Source organism: Habropoda laboriosa, unplaced genomic scaffold, assembly GCF_001263275.1.
Source record: "Habropoda laboriosa isolate 0110345459 unplaced genomic scaffold, ASM126327v1 scaffold300, whole genome shotgun sequence".
Lineage (NCBI taxonomy): Eukaryota > Metazoa > Arthropoda > Insecta > Hymenoptera > Apidae > Habropoda > Habropoda laboriosa.
Window position 1 is genome coordinate 117,710 of NW_017100458.1, and position 14,294 is coordinate 132,003.

The 14,294-nt window shown below is 38.8% G+C and overlaps 1 protein-coding gene across 1 annotated transcript; it reads left to right on the top strand.

Moving 5' to 3' along the window:
• The first annotated feature begins 4,030 nt into the window (after nt 1-4,030).
• On the top strand, nt 4,031-13,756 carry LOC108575959 (beta-hexosaminidase subunit beta-like). Its single transcript, XM_017938898.1, is given in 9 exon segments — nt 4,031-4,096; nt 4,098-4,283; nt 4,827-5,049; nt 5,740-5,861; nt 6,651-6,812; nt 6,814-6,970; nt 8,075-8,367; nt 11,604-11,863; nt 13,481-13,756. Coding segments are annotated over 9 exon segments (1,647 nt in total). The 3' UTR covers nt 13,659-13,756.
• The last annotated feature ends 538 nt before the right edge of the window (nt 13,757-14,294 follow it).

The following is a 14,294-nucleotide window of genomic DNA, read 5'->3' on the forward strand; positions in this document are numbered from 1 at the left end:
TGGGAAAACTTTGTACGCCGGGAATTTCCAACGGCCAGATTTTGCGTGGGTTCCTTTTATTTTTTCCTCGCGCTTTTTAAAGAGGGGTTTCTCGTTTTGTTTCCGTGGCGTTTTCTTTTGGGAGGGGTTCGATTGTCCGTTCGAACGGTCATCGTAACACATTTCTAATAGGAATACCACCGTGGGGGGATTTTGATCCTTCTTTTTCTTCGGTCCTTTCAAAGCGTTGTGTCAATTGAAAAAGGTTAATTGTAAATTCTTCGTTGTTTTTTTCTTCTTCTTGCTAGAGGAAACTGTTTCTTCTATTCTTCCCTGAGAATGGACGGGTTTTTTCTTTTACGTAGGTTGAATCGCTGTTTCAATAATTCATACGACAGGGGAAGCTGCCGGATCCGATGGAAAATGGCGGAATGAAAAATTTGACGGTGGATTTATCGCCGTTGAATAATGCGGGAAGATAAACGGGGACAGTTGTTGCAACGGTTGATCGGCGTGTCGCGTATCGTTCGTAAAAACGATGAGAACCGCCACGAATTCGTCTCTCGTTGCGATTGTCAATGGTTCGTGAATGAAGAGTCAAAGGCTGACAAACGCAGCAACGGATCGAGAGTAGCGGTGTACCACCCTGGGCACCCCTCTGCAAAAATGAACATCGATATTCGTTCTTCTCTCTGGTAGAACTAATTTTCTGTCGTTAGTTCGATATATTTTTCGTCAAACCAAAAGTATATCCAAAAATATCAAATTTATCTCGTGTAATTTCCATTCTCTTTTCCATCCGACTCACTTTTTCGAGAGTTTCGACGTATCGAGGACACGTTTCTAGAAGTAAGGATACATTTTTGAACCAGTGACGTTCGAAAATTTCGATAAAAACCTGTCGACGTGGCGTTTGGTCTACAAGAGACGCTCCTGGATGCACGTTCCACTTCGCAGCCCCTCGTCTCACCCCTCTGGCGTCCGTCGACCCGGCGTACGACATCGCAATCAATGAAGCTACGATTCACCGGGCAGTGCCGTACCATCCTGTGGCCCCAGTGATTCCTTCTCCGTAAAGCCAGACGCGTCGTAAATTATCATTTTTTGCATCGAGCACATCGTTAATACTCCGTGGAACAAAGAAATGTATCCCCGAGAAATTAATCCAAGCAAAGAAAATTCATTCGTTCGGGAAAAAGTAAGGAATGAAAAATGGGCGAAAATGAACGAAGTAGAAGATTCGATTTGAAAATGTACAAGTACGAAGATTTACGTTTTTCTTTCTGGTGTTAGAAAAATTCTATCGACTCCATGTTATCGCGAAGTTTTTATTGATTCGCGTGATATCGGAGGTTACGGTGGAATTCGTATTAGAACACCGCCGCTGCCCACGTTGGAAAAGTTGGAAATCGTTGCCGTCGCCGGTGGAAGACGAAGGAAATGCGCAAGCCCGTGTTTTACGATCGGCCAGCGGCTTCTTTGATAACACAGACGTCGGTGAAAGAGCCACCCCCGTTTTTCATTCCTCCGCGCTTTGCCCTAATCTCCGGAGGGTGGTCTTCGCCACCTTCGAATTCGCCCTTTCTACACCCTCTCGCCGGTTTCTCTGTTGACTCGATGACTTATCCTTTCAAAGGGTCTTCTCCGTTTCTGTTCAAATAACAGGAACTCCCTCGTTACAATCTGAATATGCAAAAGCGCGGAGAATCTTTCGGTCGGCGGAACGGAAAACATTGTTGCGCAGAGTTTCGATGTCGTCGAGTGGCTTTAATTTTTCGCGTCATTGGTAAAGTTAGTTTTCACCAGTTTCGAATTGTTTATTCGACACCGACGAGCGATGATCCTCGCGCTTCTGTTTACATTTTATAGAGGGGAGAAATGAAGAGAGAGAGAGAGGAAAAGCGTAATGTCTCGCGTCATTCGAAGAGTAATCGCGATGATCCATCGGTATCGTGAGGTGGAGCGATCGTCGACCTTTGCACTTCGATGCCTCGACGCTCTGATATTGGCCGACGATATCTCGAGTGGATCACGCTCGACTGAACTTCATTCCCCAATTAATTTAGACACGATAGACGACGTCTACTATTCACAGTAGACGTGTCCATCATACCATGTAAATGTTCGAATGCTTTCGATGTTACACCGTTCGAGAATTCTCGTGTTCCGCTTTTTCACTGCAACGCAGTTCGAAATGTATGCCGGTATCGTGAAGATATGCTTTCAACTTTGACAGATGCTTATGAATCTTCATGGTCACGATAACGGCGCATTATCGATGACAATGGTGGATAAACGATCGTTGACATCGTTATCACGAGTATTGTGTAATTAATATATGGAAAGATTAACATAGACATGAAATTAATCTCAGATAAAATGTTGACATTGATAAATAATTAAATAAGTAAAACCAGCCAACTAATTATTTTCGTACGAAAATGTTTATACGTAATTTAAATGGTTTCAAGGGGTGAATAGGATGGAAGATATGGCAAAAGATGAAAGGAGGATTCCAAGGTTCAAGATTATATTATTATGCAACATACAGTAGAAAAAGCATACATTTGCGTAAAACAATGTAGGTGATCTTGAAAAACGTAGAAAAAATTTTTCTTCCATCTTATTCACCCTTTGAAACCATTTAAATTACGTATGGAAAATTTTTCGTACTACAATGGTTAGAAAAGGTAATTAAGTTGGCCTGTTCTTATACGAAGCTTCTGCAAGTAGGGTGAAAGTGTCATTAAGTTTTATGCTAATTGTTCCCCTTTTCTTCCATTCTTTGAAGCAACGAAAATTTCAGTGCGAAGCTTCTTTTAGTTTAGCAACAAAATCAATCGTTTTTACATTCCTTACTTTAAAAATTCTGGATATTTTAGTCATTTCAGAATCATTGAAACTCATTTAAATTGCAAATTGAATGAGAATACTAACTCGTACTAAACTAGAATCATATTCTTTACTTGCTTATTTTATTTTACGAACTATTCTCGATAAATTAGTAGGAATTTTGGTATTACTTTAACCAACTTTAATTTTATATATTGTACCTTTGTATAAAAATTTTATCCAATAAGGCAATTATTATATTGATTTTTTATTAATAATTTCATTATATTAACTTGATTAGAGGCTCAAATAAAAAATCCTTTCATTAATACAATTTAATTAAAATTCAATAACACATCTTTCAATCGTACTTAACATATTAACTACCAACAATTGCTAAACAAATTTCTATAAAAATTAACGAAAACTGTAAAATTGAACAATAGTTCGATATGGAACAAATGCTTTTAGAATAGTATATCTGAATGAAACACTCGCTAAGAATGACACGGTAGAAAATATTAGATCTATTCAATCGGATTGACAAAGCATTAACCCTCTCTAATGCCACGTGACTTGGCAGTTACGTCTCCATTTATCTAACAGCAGTACAAATTAATTCGACGTCTTCCCTTGCGAACTTAAATGTTTTTTACAAAAAATCAAACACAATTCTAATTCTCGTCTCATGATCATTTTTAACACATAACAGTTTTGAGTCCAAGAAGTCAAGATTTTACGAAAAAAATGCACCAAATCAATCTCTGCACCTAATATATTTTATTCCTTTATTCCTGATAATTATTCTCCCATCGAAATGAGAAAATTCCAATCAACCATAATTTTTCTTTTTGCGAACATCGAAAAACCAGGTTACAGAGGGTTGACGCTAATTCGAATTATTCGAAATCCAAGAAGCTGAGGACAACCGACGAGGTATGCCATTTAAACATTCCTACAGGTCGTACCACTCCACCCACGCGATCATCTGTAAAAATTCCAGCAGGTGTCAACGCTCGATCGACGCCCTGTCGGCGTCGTTGCACCGCTTGGAGGAGGAGGATCGCTGTAAGGACACGGTCGATCCGTGGACTGGTTGTTCCCACTTGACCGTGAGCACGCCGCCAGGCGAAGTGATGAAAGTTAAGTGGCGCAGCCTAAGGTCGTTACCACTCTCGTTATATACCCGTACGCGTCGTTCGTCCGCGTTCAGTAGACGATGACCACTCGCTGGCGTCGCATCGTTTCTACCGACGCACACCTGCGACGCTAACGTGAACCAATTGGACATGAGGTGCACGTTGCTTGGATCGTTGCTGTTCCTAGGTTTGGCGGTTCGATGGGTAGAATGCTTGAACCCGGATGCCGGATCCTGGGTGCAAGCAACACATGGTGAACCTTGGCCTCTGCCAAATCTTAGACGCGTTGGTAACGCGTTCTATCTCCTGAGAGCCTCGACCTTCCAGTTTAACGTGAGTAATCGTGTAGGATGATAGCTGGCATGTGGGAATAATTGGCGTTTCGTGCGAAGGAGGATCTTCGATGTTGTTTCGTCAGGCCTTTGAGGATTCAGCTCTGTGGGTTTAAGGTCTTTCTTGTTTCTTATTTCTAAGGCTTCGATGATAGATATCTATCGTAATTTCATTCACTTTAGGCTCACTTTGCATAGTAGAAACAGACGTTATCCGAAGTAATTTTATGCATTTCCTGGTCTCGGGGGAAATACCTGAAAAACAGCTGGAGAAAGAAAAATTAATTGCATCGTCATGCATCGTGTTACAAGTCAACACTAATTATTCTGCTTCCTTTTATTTTTATTTGAAATTGCGGTTTCCAAGTGTGAGATACACTCATCCGCGTTTTCTACAGATAACTCCCTGTATCGTTATCTTAATGACAGTGTACCATTTACTTTGTTTACGTGCCGTTCAGGAAAAACTTGGTCAGGGGATTCCTGAATGAATTAAGACGAAATATCGAATATATGTGACACGCTTATTTCTAATTATACACAGGTAGTTGGTGAGACTTGTGACATAGTTACGGATGCGATAGAAAGGTACGGGGCGATTATACTGACGGAAGCTCGAATAGCGAAGATCTATTCGCTAGGACTTCCTCGATCCTCGAGAGACAATGGCACCGCAAGAGGCACGCTCAGTGCTTTGGACATCCGTTTGGGAGAATCTTGCGAGAAAGATGGCAACCATTGGCCCCATTTGCAGATGAAAGAATCATGTAAGTCCTCGTCTCGTAACAGAACGTGTAATTAATGAAAGACAAAACATCGTACACTTCGTAGAGGAAGTATGACGAGATCGCGATATGTATGCAAACCGACGTTTCTTTCCCTTAATGTATCGAGACATGTTGGTAAGAAGCTTAGCCAGGTCAGATAACATTGTGCTTCCTCATTTTAATCGTCAGGTCATAATACGAAATGAAATCTCACTAAAGGAAATGCTCGCGACACATTCACAAGTATCAAACGACACGGGTAATCGAGTCAGTGGGACGATCGAGACAAAGCTTAACGCGATGAAGCCTGATTTCGTCTCATCTTTACTTATCGCACTCGGCTTCGAGGTCAAACCGAGTGATTAGCCGGACAGAGAGCAAGTAGCATCTCGAGATTATACGCACGCATATTCTTCTCGCATATATACCAAGAGATTTTAAGCCTATTTCACGCTTTACTTTTTTCTACTTGCGACATTTTCCATTCCCACGGAATCCAGCGTTACGCTACGGGGTCTACAAGCGTTATTTCACGGAGTTCCGGGGTTCACTTAACACCAGGAGATACGGAGGAGATTTAACTGCTACAATAGATCTCGAAGATCACCCGGTCCTTTGCAAATACAGGCTGAAAGAGCGGCTCCTTCTTCTTCGAACAAATTTAAACCAGAAGCAATTAAACTTTTGCAGATACTCTGAGTATCAATGAGACTTCCACGGTAGCGAATCTGGTGGCTGAGTCGGTGTGGGGGATTCTTCGGGGTCTCGAGACCTTCTCGCAGCTTTTGTTTCCAGCTGGGGATGGTTCCAATGTAAGTGTATAAAGAGGAAAAGAAATCGACGAATTAACGCGGTCTCTGCCATGTCGCTCATATACTGTCGAGCATAACTGTAGCGCCGCAACAAGTTTCAAGACTTTTTGTGTTTTAAGTAATGACTTTTAAGAATTAATAATATAACGTGGAAGAGGATAATAATAGGATAAGAATAACATTTATTTAAAACTAAATATAATAGTAAAAGAAATATTTCACTGGTGTGTGTCTATAGCACCGATGTAATAATAATATTAAATTATAATGAAGTGATTAAAATACAGGAAATCTGGTAATGATTAGGACAATGCTTTTCATCTGAAGTTCATTATTTACAATGCTCTTTCAAACGATACAATTGGCCGTGTCGAATTATTCTTTCAAAGTTCAAAAGTTTAAAAAATGTCAGCAGTGGAAAGAAATTTATGCAGTATATATACATATATACAGTATTTTAAACTGACATTACGGAAGGAGAATAGGGAATTAAAAGTTATTGTGTATTCATAGCAGAGATGTCACTCGTATATGTACGCAAATGAATGGCTCTTTAGACCCCATATCGCTCCACTTTTCAAAGCGTCCTAAGTAAATTGAAAAAGATAAATATTGTCGTACAAAATAATAAAAAAAATGACTTAAAGAAACAATCAAAAACAGAAGAAGGTGTTTGAATCTTTAAGTTTGCTTAAAATAGTTTTGATAGAGGACGTGTTAATTGAGAGAGAAAAATATCCAGACATATTTCTTTTTGTAATATATTTTTATCGATTTCTTCTTTCATAGTTGAAAGTAAGGTGTCAGACTATCGTGGACAGGCCGAAATTACCTCATCGTGGACTACTATTGGACACGTCCCGTCATTACTTACCAATTCAAGATATTTTGCTCACTCTGGATGCGATGTCCTACAATAAAATGAACGTTCTCCATTGGCATATCGTGGACGGCGTTCCATCCATTCATGGTGTACACTCTGAATGACATCCAGCAGATCGTAGAATACGCCAGGCTAAGGGGCATTCGAGTGATGCCGGAATTCGATACTCCTGGGCATACCAGGTCATGGGGTTTGGCCTATCCTGATCTATTGACCACTTGCTACGGTAAATATCCATATTTACGTGTATCTGATCACAATGCTAGCTTATAAAAAGCAACAATTTCTTATCGATATTTGAAGAACTTTGTTTTATCGTTATTTGAACGAAGATACACCTACTCTTGAATTAACAAGGGAACCGATTTTCATGAAATTTTGGTATACAGTGGATCTCAAAAAAGTATTTCACACGTATTTTTTTATATCGGCAATCGTCGGCAGTGAAGGGGTGAAAATCGTGCTGAAAGTTAAAGGTAGTGAATATATTTATGTATCAGAGATAAAGGGATAGTGTATTATAGCATATAGATGATAGTATTTTTCCACAAGAAATATGAAAAATAAAATATAGTAAATAATTTTATTACCCTTATCTTTGAGCGCGATTTTCACTCTTCCAATGTAGACAACTGGTGACAAAAAAAGTAGGTGTCAAATATTTCTTCGAGTACTATCGTGTAACAAAGCTTCATCAAAATCGGCGATGTTCCCTTCTAAGGGTGAGTCAATAAGTAAGTTACATCTCCCGCAATTTTCGATTAAGAATTGATGCCTAAGGGAAGAACACTCAACTCTTCTGCTGATTGTTAAACGTTAAAACGTCTGCGAACAGTCGTAAAAAATCAAATCACCTAGAAATCTCAGTAGAAAAGTGATCCTTCTCCGCGACAATAGTCAATCACATTCAGCGACTGTGACGGAGAAACTGTTGCCTAAATTTCAACGAGAACATCCACCCTATAGTCCACACCCCTCACCACGTGACTTCCATGTGTTTGCCCAAATGAAAAAACACACGACTTTGAAGAATTTTAGCACGCATGACGAAGTGAAGGAGACAACCTTAAAATGGTTACGCGAAATCGGATGCAAATTTTTTGAGAGCGGAATTCGAAAGTTGGTTCCCCGTCGTGACAGGTGTTTACAGATACTCGGTGATTATGTTGAAAAGTAGCAGCTGGTTGTCAGTTTACGTTGGTAACAAAAGAAATTTTTTTTTTTAAAGAAGGTGTAACGTATTTAACGACTCACTTACTGCAATCAATTCTCGCGGAATTCTCGACTGAGGGAATAATATCTAGTTATTTGTGAAAATATGTACGAGTAGATGTAAAGGGAAGACCCAATGGTAAATTGGGACCGATGAACCCAACGAATCCCAATCTCTACGAGTTCCTGCGCCACTTGTTTGCCGAGATCGTGCAGGTATTCCCGGATCAATACGTCCATCTGGGCGGCGACGAGGTGCCGTTCGATTGCTGGATGAGCAATCCGGAGATCACCGCGTACATGAAGAGGCGCAACATAACCAAGAACTATGAGGTCCTCGAGAGCGAGTACATCGGCAATGTTCTCCAGATCACGAAATCTCTACAGGCCAGCACGATCGTTTGGCAGGAGGTAAATCATTTCGCAAATCATGAACGAACTTCTCGGTGTAGAGATGAATTCTTGCCGACAGGATTCACAATGAATGATTCAGAACCACCGAGTTTCGATCGCGATGAGATATTCGCAAGCTGCCAGAAAAATGGCAAAAGGTCGTCGAGCATAATGGAAACTGTTTCGACGAGCGATCTGTTTTCATTCCTTTTAACCTTTATGTCAATAACCGGTTACCCTTTTGCATAATTCTCACTTAAGGGGGTCTTCTAGTGTGACGGTTTCAAAAAATCGATTTTTATTTTTTTGCATATATCGGAAGTACAACTCTTTAAGAATAATAACGAAGTTATAGCTCGTTTAGTGTGACACATCAATGGCCGGCGATAGGGAGAATGTAAATTGCACTGAAAACTTTAAACGCGTTTTTCTCGGAACCATGTTTTCTGAAATGGTTGCCACGATCTGGCAGAAACTACTGAACCAATCGAACTCAAATTTTGCACATGCCTTCAGAACATGTGTGGCTATGGTCGGTAGTAAAATTGTGCCAAAATGTATATTTTTCTGATTTTTAGAGCCTCTGAATGACGAAAAAAAGTCGAAAAAATCGGTACCTTCAAAGTGCCGCCAGTTTTTTAATTTTCAATATTTTTCTTTTATTCTACTACCGACCATAGCAGCATGCATACTAAATAAGAATCAATTGGATTTTTTTATTTCTGATAAGCAGAATAGCTCAAATCATGGCAGCCATGGACCTACTTTCTTTTTTCATGCTCCTGTTTGACGTGTTCCACAGCAGCCATATTTAATTAATAAATTAGCAAAGGAGGCCGAAAAAAAAGCGGCCGTCACACTAGAAGACCCCCTTAAAATATTTGATCTTCCAGGTTTAAAGATTTAAATATCCAGCCAGATCGTTGTTATTTCGCACATTTCCTATCCGTGTTTGCCTCAAGTTTAGAATTTCGTTATTTAAAAAACGGCCGTCACACTAGAAGACCCCCTTAAAATATTTGATCTTCCAGGTTTAAAGATTTAAATATCCGGCCAGATCGTTGTTATTTCGCACATTTCCTATCCGTGTTTGCCTCAAGTTTAGAATTTCGTTATCAGAAAGCTATTAAAATTGGACGATAAAGTAGACGACAATTGTTATTGACATAAGGGTTAAATGAAACTTTGAAGGTATACGCTAAAGTCGGATAGAGTTCGTTTCAACGTCTAATATTGTTGAGAGAAACCTTGAAAAAGTGAGATCTGAATTGTAGGAACGGAAATTGCGTACGTGTGTTTATAGCGAGTGACCGAGTCTCGGGTGTTAGAGGCGCCAAAGAAGAATGATTGGATCGAGTGCTTGGGATTACGGTGTGAAAGAAAAGTGCATGACCACCCAAGGTTTTGGATGGACGTGACCGAATGTGCTCTGAGAGTGTCTGCGTGGTTTGTCTGAATTGAACGAGATGGATAGAGAAAGAGAGAATGTACAGGGTGTTTCACCAAACCTGTTACAAGCTGGTATCTGCGAACCTATTAACGGTATCGAGATGATTTTTATTTTTAAACTTCGTCGAACAAAAAAAAAAAAACAAGCCAAATAGTTTTTCACTCCAAGCGTGGGGCACAGAAGGTAATTTTAATTTTTTTGAATGGAACGTGGAGTAAAGTTTTGTATATTTCTACAGTGCTCGGTAAATTAATTGCAAGTAACTTTTGCTTGAAACGTTTCTCAAAATTTTCTACGTATCAAAAGTTACAACGGTTTTGAATTGTCCGTGTGACTATAAGAAATGGCAAAAAGTGAGAGGAAGTTTGACATTTGATTGAATATTTTACTCCTTTGCACTCCAAAGGCGCTGTTATGGCGACATGCATAATTACTCTGCAGAACTTTAAAATGTGAAATTCAGGTTTTTTGTATCATCAAAATAATGCAACTTAAATATTAAAAATCTTCTGTTTTCTTAACAAATCTTTATACTTTGAAAAGTTTCACTGCAAAGGTACAATTGCTATACAGTCGTATCAAAAAATTCTTGGAGTTCAAAGGGTTAGAATTCAACGTCATTTTAAATGTACATCGATGTCTGTTACAACACACAGCAGAAAAACATATACGTATAAAATATATAAACATACAGGGTGGTCCACGCAACGTGTGCACCGTTATAACTTCCAAAATATGCGTTGCACGAAAGAATGTTATATACAGAAGTTACATGGTTTAAAAGGTAATCAACGTTATATCACAGATAAGGTTGAATCTCCAACTTGATATTACGTGAAGAAAATTTTCAAGTAATAAAGTGAAATTACTCGTTAGCTATTAGGTTTAGGGCTAATAACGGTCAATACTTTTTTACTTAAAATTCGATACTCTACCATATTTTGGTATAAAAAATATAGTATTCTGTTTAAAAAAACCAAGTTGACCTTCAAATCTCCGAAACGCCGCCACCTATAAAAAAAATTAACGCACTAAATAGTGTACCCTTTTAAACCATGTAACTTTTGTATATAACATTCTTTCGTGCAACGCATATTTTGGAAGTTATAACGGCGCACACGTTGCGTGGACCACCCTGTATTTTTTTCCACCTCATTCGTCGTTTGAGACCATTTAAATTACGCACAAAAGTTTTCTGGTACCACCGTAGCTAGAGAAGATAATTAGATGGCCTGTTTTATGTGACCCACCCCGCATACGCGATAGTTTTTCGAAGTGAAAGAGAACATTCTCGAATCCAAGTAAGCACAAAAGTAGGATAAAGTGACAAGAATTTAGCACTATCGATGTTTCTCTATAATTAAATATTTTAACGCTCGTTTTTCACCCTGTATATTCGACTTCCAGTTTTGGAAAGGTGAAAAAATGACCGTTTGCGAACAGAGGCCTATCTACACTTTTGGAGGCCTTCGAACTCCAAAAGAGGCCAAAAAAACAAGTCTATTTCAGTTAATGAAATTCACTTTGGCGTTTCCGTTTTCGGCGGTCTCTTGTCTTTATATCACGAATTTAATATTTGAAAATAACTATTTTATTTTGCAACTATAACTAAGCTTTCTTATATCGTCATTTGTGAGGAATAGGCAAGGTTTTGAAATGTGGCCTCGTAGAGAGTGAGGTCCTAGCTCGCGCCTAACGCGCCTTATGGTAAGCGTGGTCCTGGCTGCGAAAGTGTCGAGTAATCCTAGCTTGGAAAATCTCACCTTAAGAAGTCTTATCGCGACTGACATTTACACGTTTACAGGTATTCGAGAACGGTGTCGTGCTGCCAAACACCACGGTGGTACACGTGTGGACAGGATTATGGCAGAAGAAGCTGGAGAACGTTGTCAAGGCTGGACATCCTGTGTTGCTTTCAGCCTGTTGGTACCTGGATCACATCGCTGGAGGTGGTGACTGGTTGAAGTTTTACAGGTGTGATCCGTTATCGTTCAACGGAGCCTCGAATGTCACCAATTTGATGCTGGGTGGTGAGGCTTGTATGTGGGGAGAATTTGTCGACAGGTAATTAGTATTTTGTAAATACAAATATTTTGCAAATCATATTCTTTGGAAATGTACAGGGTGTCACAGCTAAGAACGAACACCTAAATATCTCCTTTATCTTTAACGATATCAGAAATGTTTTGAAGACAGTTTGAATGGTTTTCAAACAGAGGCATCGTAAATAGAAAATTTTTCTTGTGTTCGTTTTTTTTCTTTCGAATTTTTTTAAATACATTTTGTGCAAAGGAATTTAAAAAAATTTTGTTTAAATAAAACGTATATTCCTACTTTTCTTTCGTTACATTTAAATATGTGCAGTAAATTCTCTACAAGTGTCAGTCAGTTTGGATTCTACAAGTGTCAGTATAGATGGTCCTGCGCCTAGGTCTGCGTCATTGCTGCGATATAACACAATATAATTTGAACAACATTTACTTATTAACACGTTCACTGTCTGGCGTGACACTGTCTGGAGTGAGATCACACACCATCCTTGATTCTACAAGTGTCAGTATAGATGGTCCTGCGCCTAGGTCTGCGTCATTGCTGCGATATAACACGATATAATTTGAACAACGTTTACTTATTAACACGTTCACTGTCTGGCGTGACACTGTCTGGAGTGAGATCACACACCATCCTAACACTGTCTTACAATTTGATCATTTTTTGCTGTTCAAGATCATCTCAGGATCATAACTTAGACATGCTTGAGAATACATTTTAACATCCCCTACAAAATACAAGAAAAAAGGAAACACATGCTTTCTTGCGAAAAAATACCAGTTATGTACTTTGAAAAAATTAAAAAAAAAACGACCGTAGAGAACAAATTTTCCTTCCAAGGTATTCAGCTTTCGGAATCATTCAAATTGTGCTTTAACACTAAACGTACCACGCCCGGTCAAATGACCGGTTTCAAAATTTCATTTAAAACCATGCATTTATTTTCCCCCCTTCTTGTTGGAAATAAAAATGTAAATACGTAATTTTTTTTATTATTATCTAAAGTTGTTTTAAATTTCCTGCGTTGTTTTCTATATTCAATTAACAATCACCTGTATTCCTTTCGGAAAAATATGATTATCTCATAATCGGTCATTTGACCGCCTACGATAAGAATAGGTATACATAAAGTGTCGGTACGATTAGTGTTAAACATTTCTAATACTGTTAAAAACAAAGGAGATATTTAGGTGCTTGTTCTTAGCTGAGATACCACCTACACTACCGGCCGAAAGTTTAGTAAAATTGAATCCGCGGTTAATTTTTTATAGATTTGAAATTGATGTCGCGGAGATCGATAGTATTTTACCTTATTTCGATTGATTTAAACGAGGAAAAATTGGTTAAAATATTCTTAAAATTGCTAACTTTATTCTGGAAATTTTTGTATAACTTGTAACGCACAGTGATTCCAAACATTTGGCCGGTAGCGTATATTTTGATTTTCGAAAATTCGCGGTATCGTGAAAAATTGACTCGCACAGTGTAAACTACCGGAGAAATTTGGCGTTTTCATTTCATAGAAACAACGTGCATCCGAGATTTTGATTTTCGAAAATTCACGGTGTCGTGAAAAATTGACTCGCACAGTGTAAACTACCGGAGAAATTTGGCGTTTTCATTTCATAGAAACAACGTGCACTCGAGAATATGGCCGCGTGCAAGTGCAGCAGCGGAACGTCTCTGGAGTAACGGGAAACCGGACGAGAACAAGGCTGCTCAACGCCTCGAAGAGCACGCGTGTCGCATGAACAAGCGCGGAATTCCTGCTCAACCACCGAATGGTCCAGGATTCTGCGTGTTATAACGACCACTCCGTCGAGTTTCCATTCCCCGAAGCACAGAAGTGCCTTGTACACTTGCTGGAGGATCGTCCGACGTTTTTTTTCCACAACTACATCTTTAGACTGTCACGAATTGTATTTCGGTGTATTACGAAGGTTTAATAAACCGGTTACTTAACAATTATTTGCGAAAAAGAGAATCGTCATGTTATTGGGAATAAAGCATTTCCAAAGATCTTTCCTGTGATTCTTATCTTAATTCAAGATACACCAATCTTATCGTTACAGATACCGCTTTACTTTTATTCACTACGGTTAATTATAATTATTCGTTAATTGTAATCTTATCCAGTTATCGTCCATTCCGAAAGAACGACCTTTACATTTAAACGAGATAATTCGATGTTTGATTTATTTATTTATTTATTTGATCAACGGGTTTAAGAACCCTTTAGTATACAGGCGTTGAAATTCACACAGAGCAGTAGTATAATGTACAGTACAAAATAGAGAAGAAAATCAAAGAAGAGGAAAAGAAGAATAAATGAAATAAAATGAAATAGAATAAAATGAGAAAACAGATAAATAACAGAATAACACGCAAGACAAAGAGTAAATTAAGGATTATTTGTTGTCGATGTTAATCGATAGGCCCATTA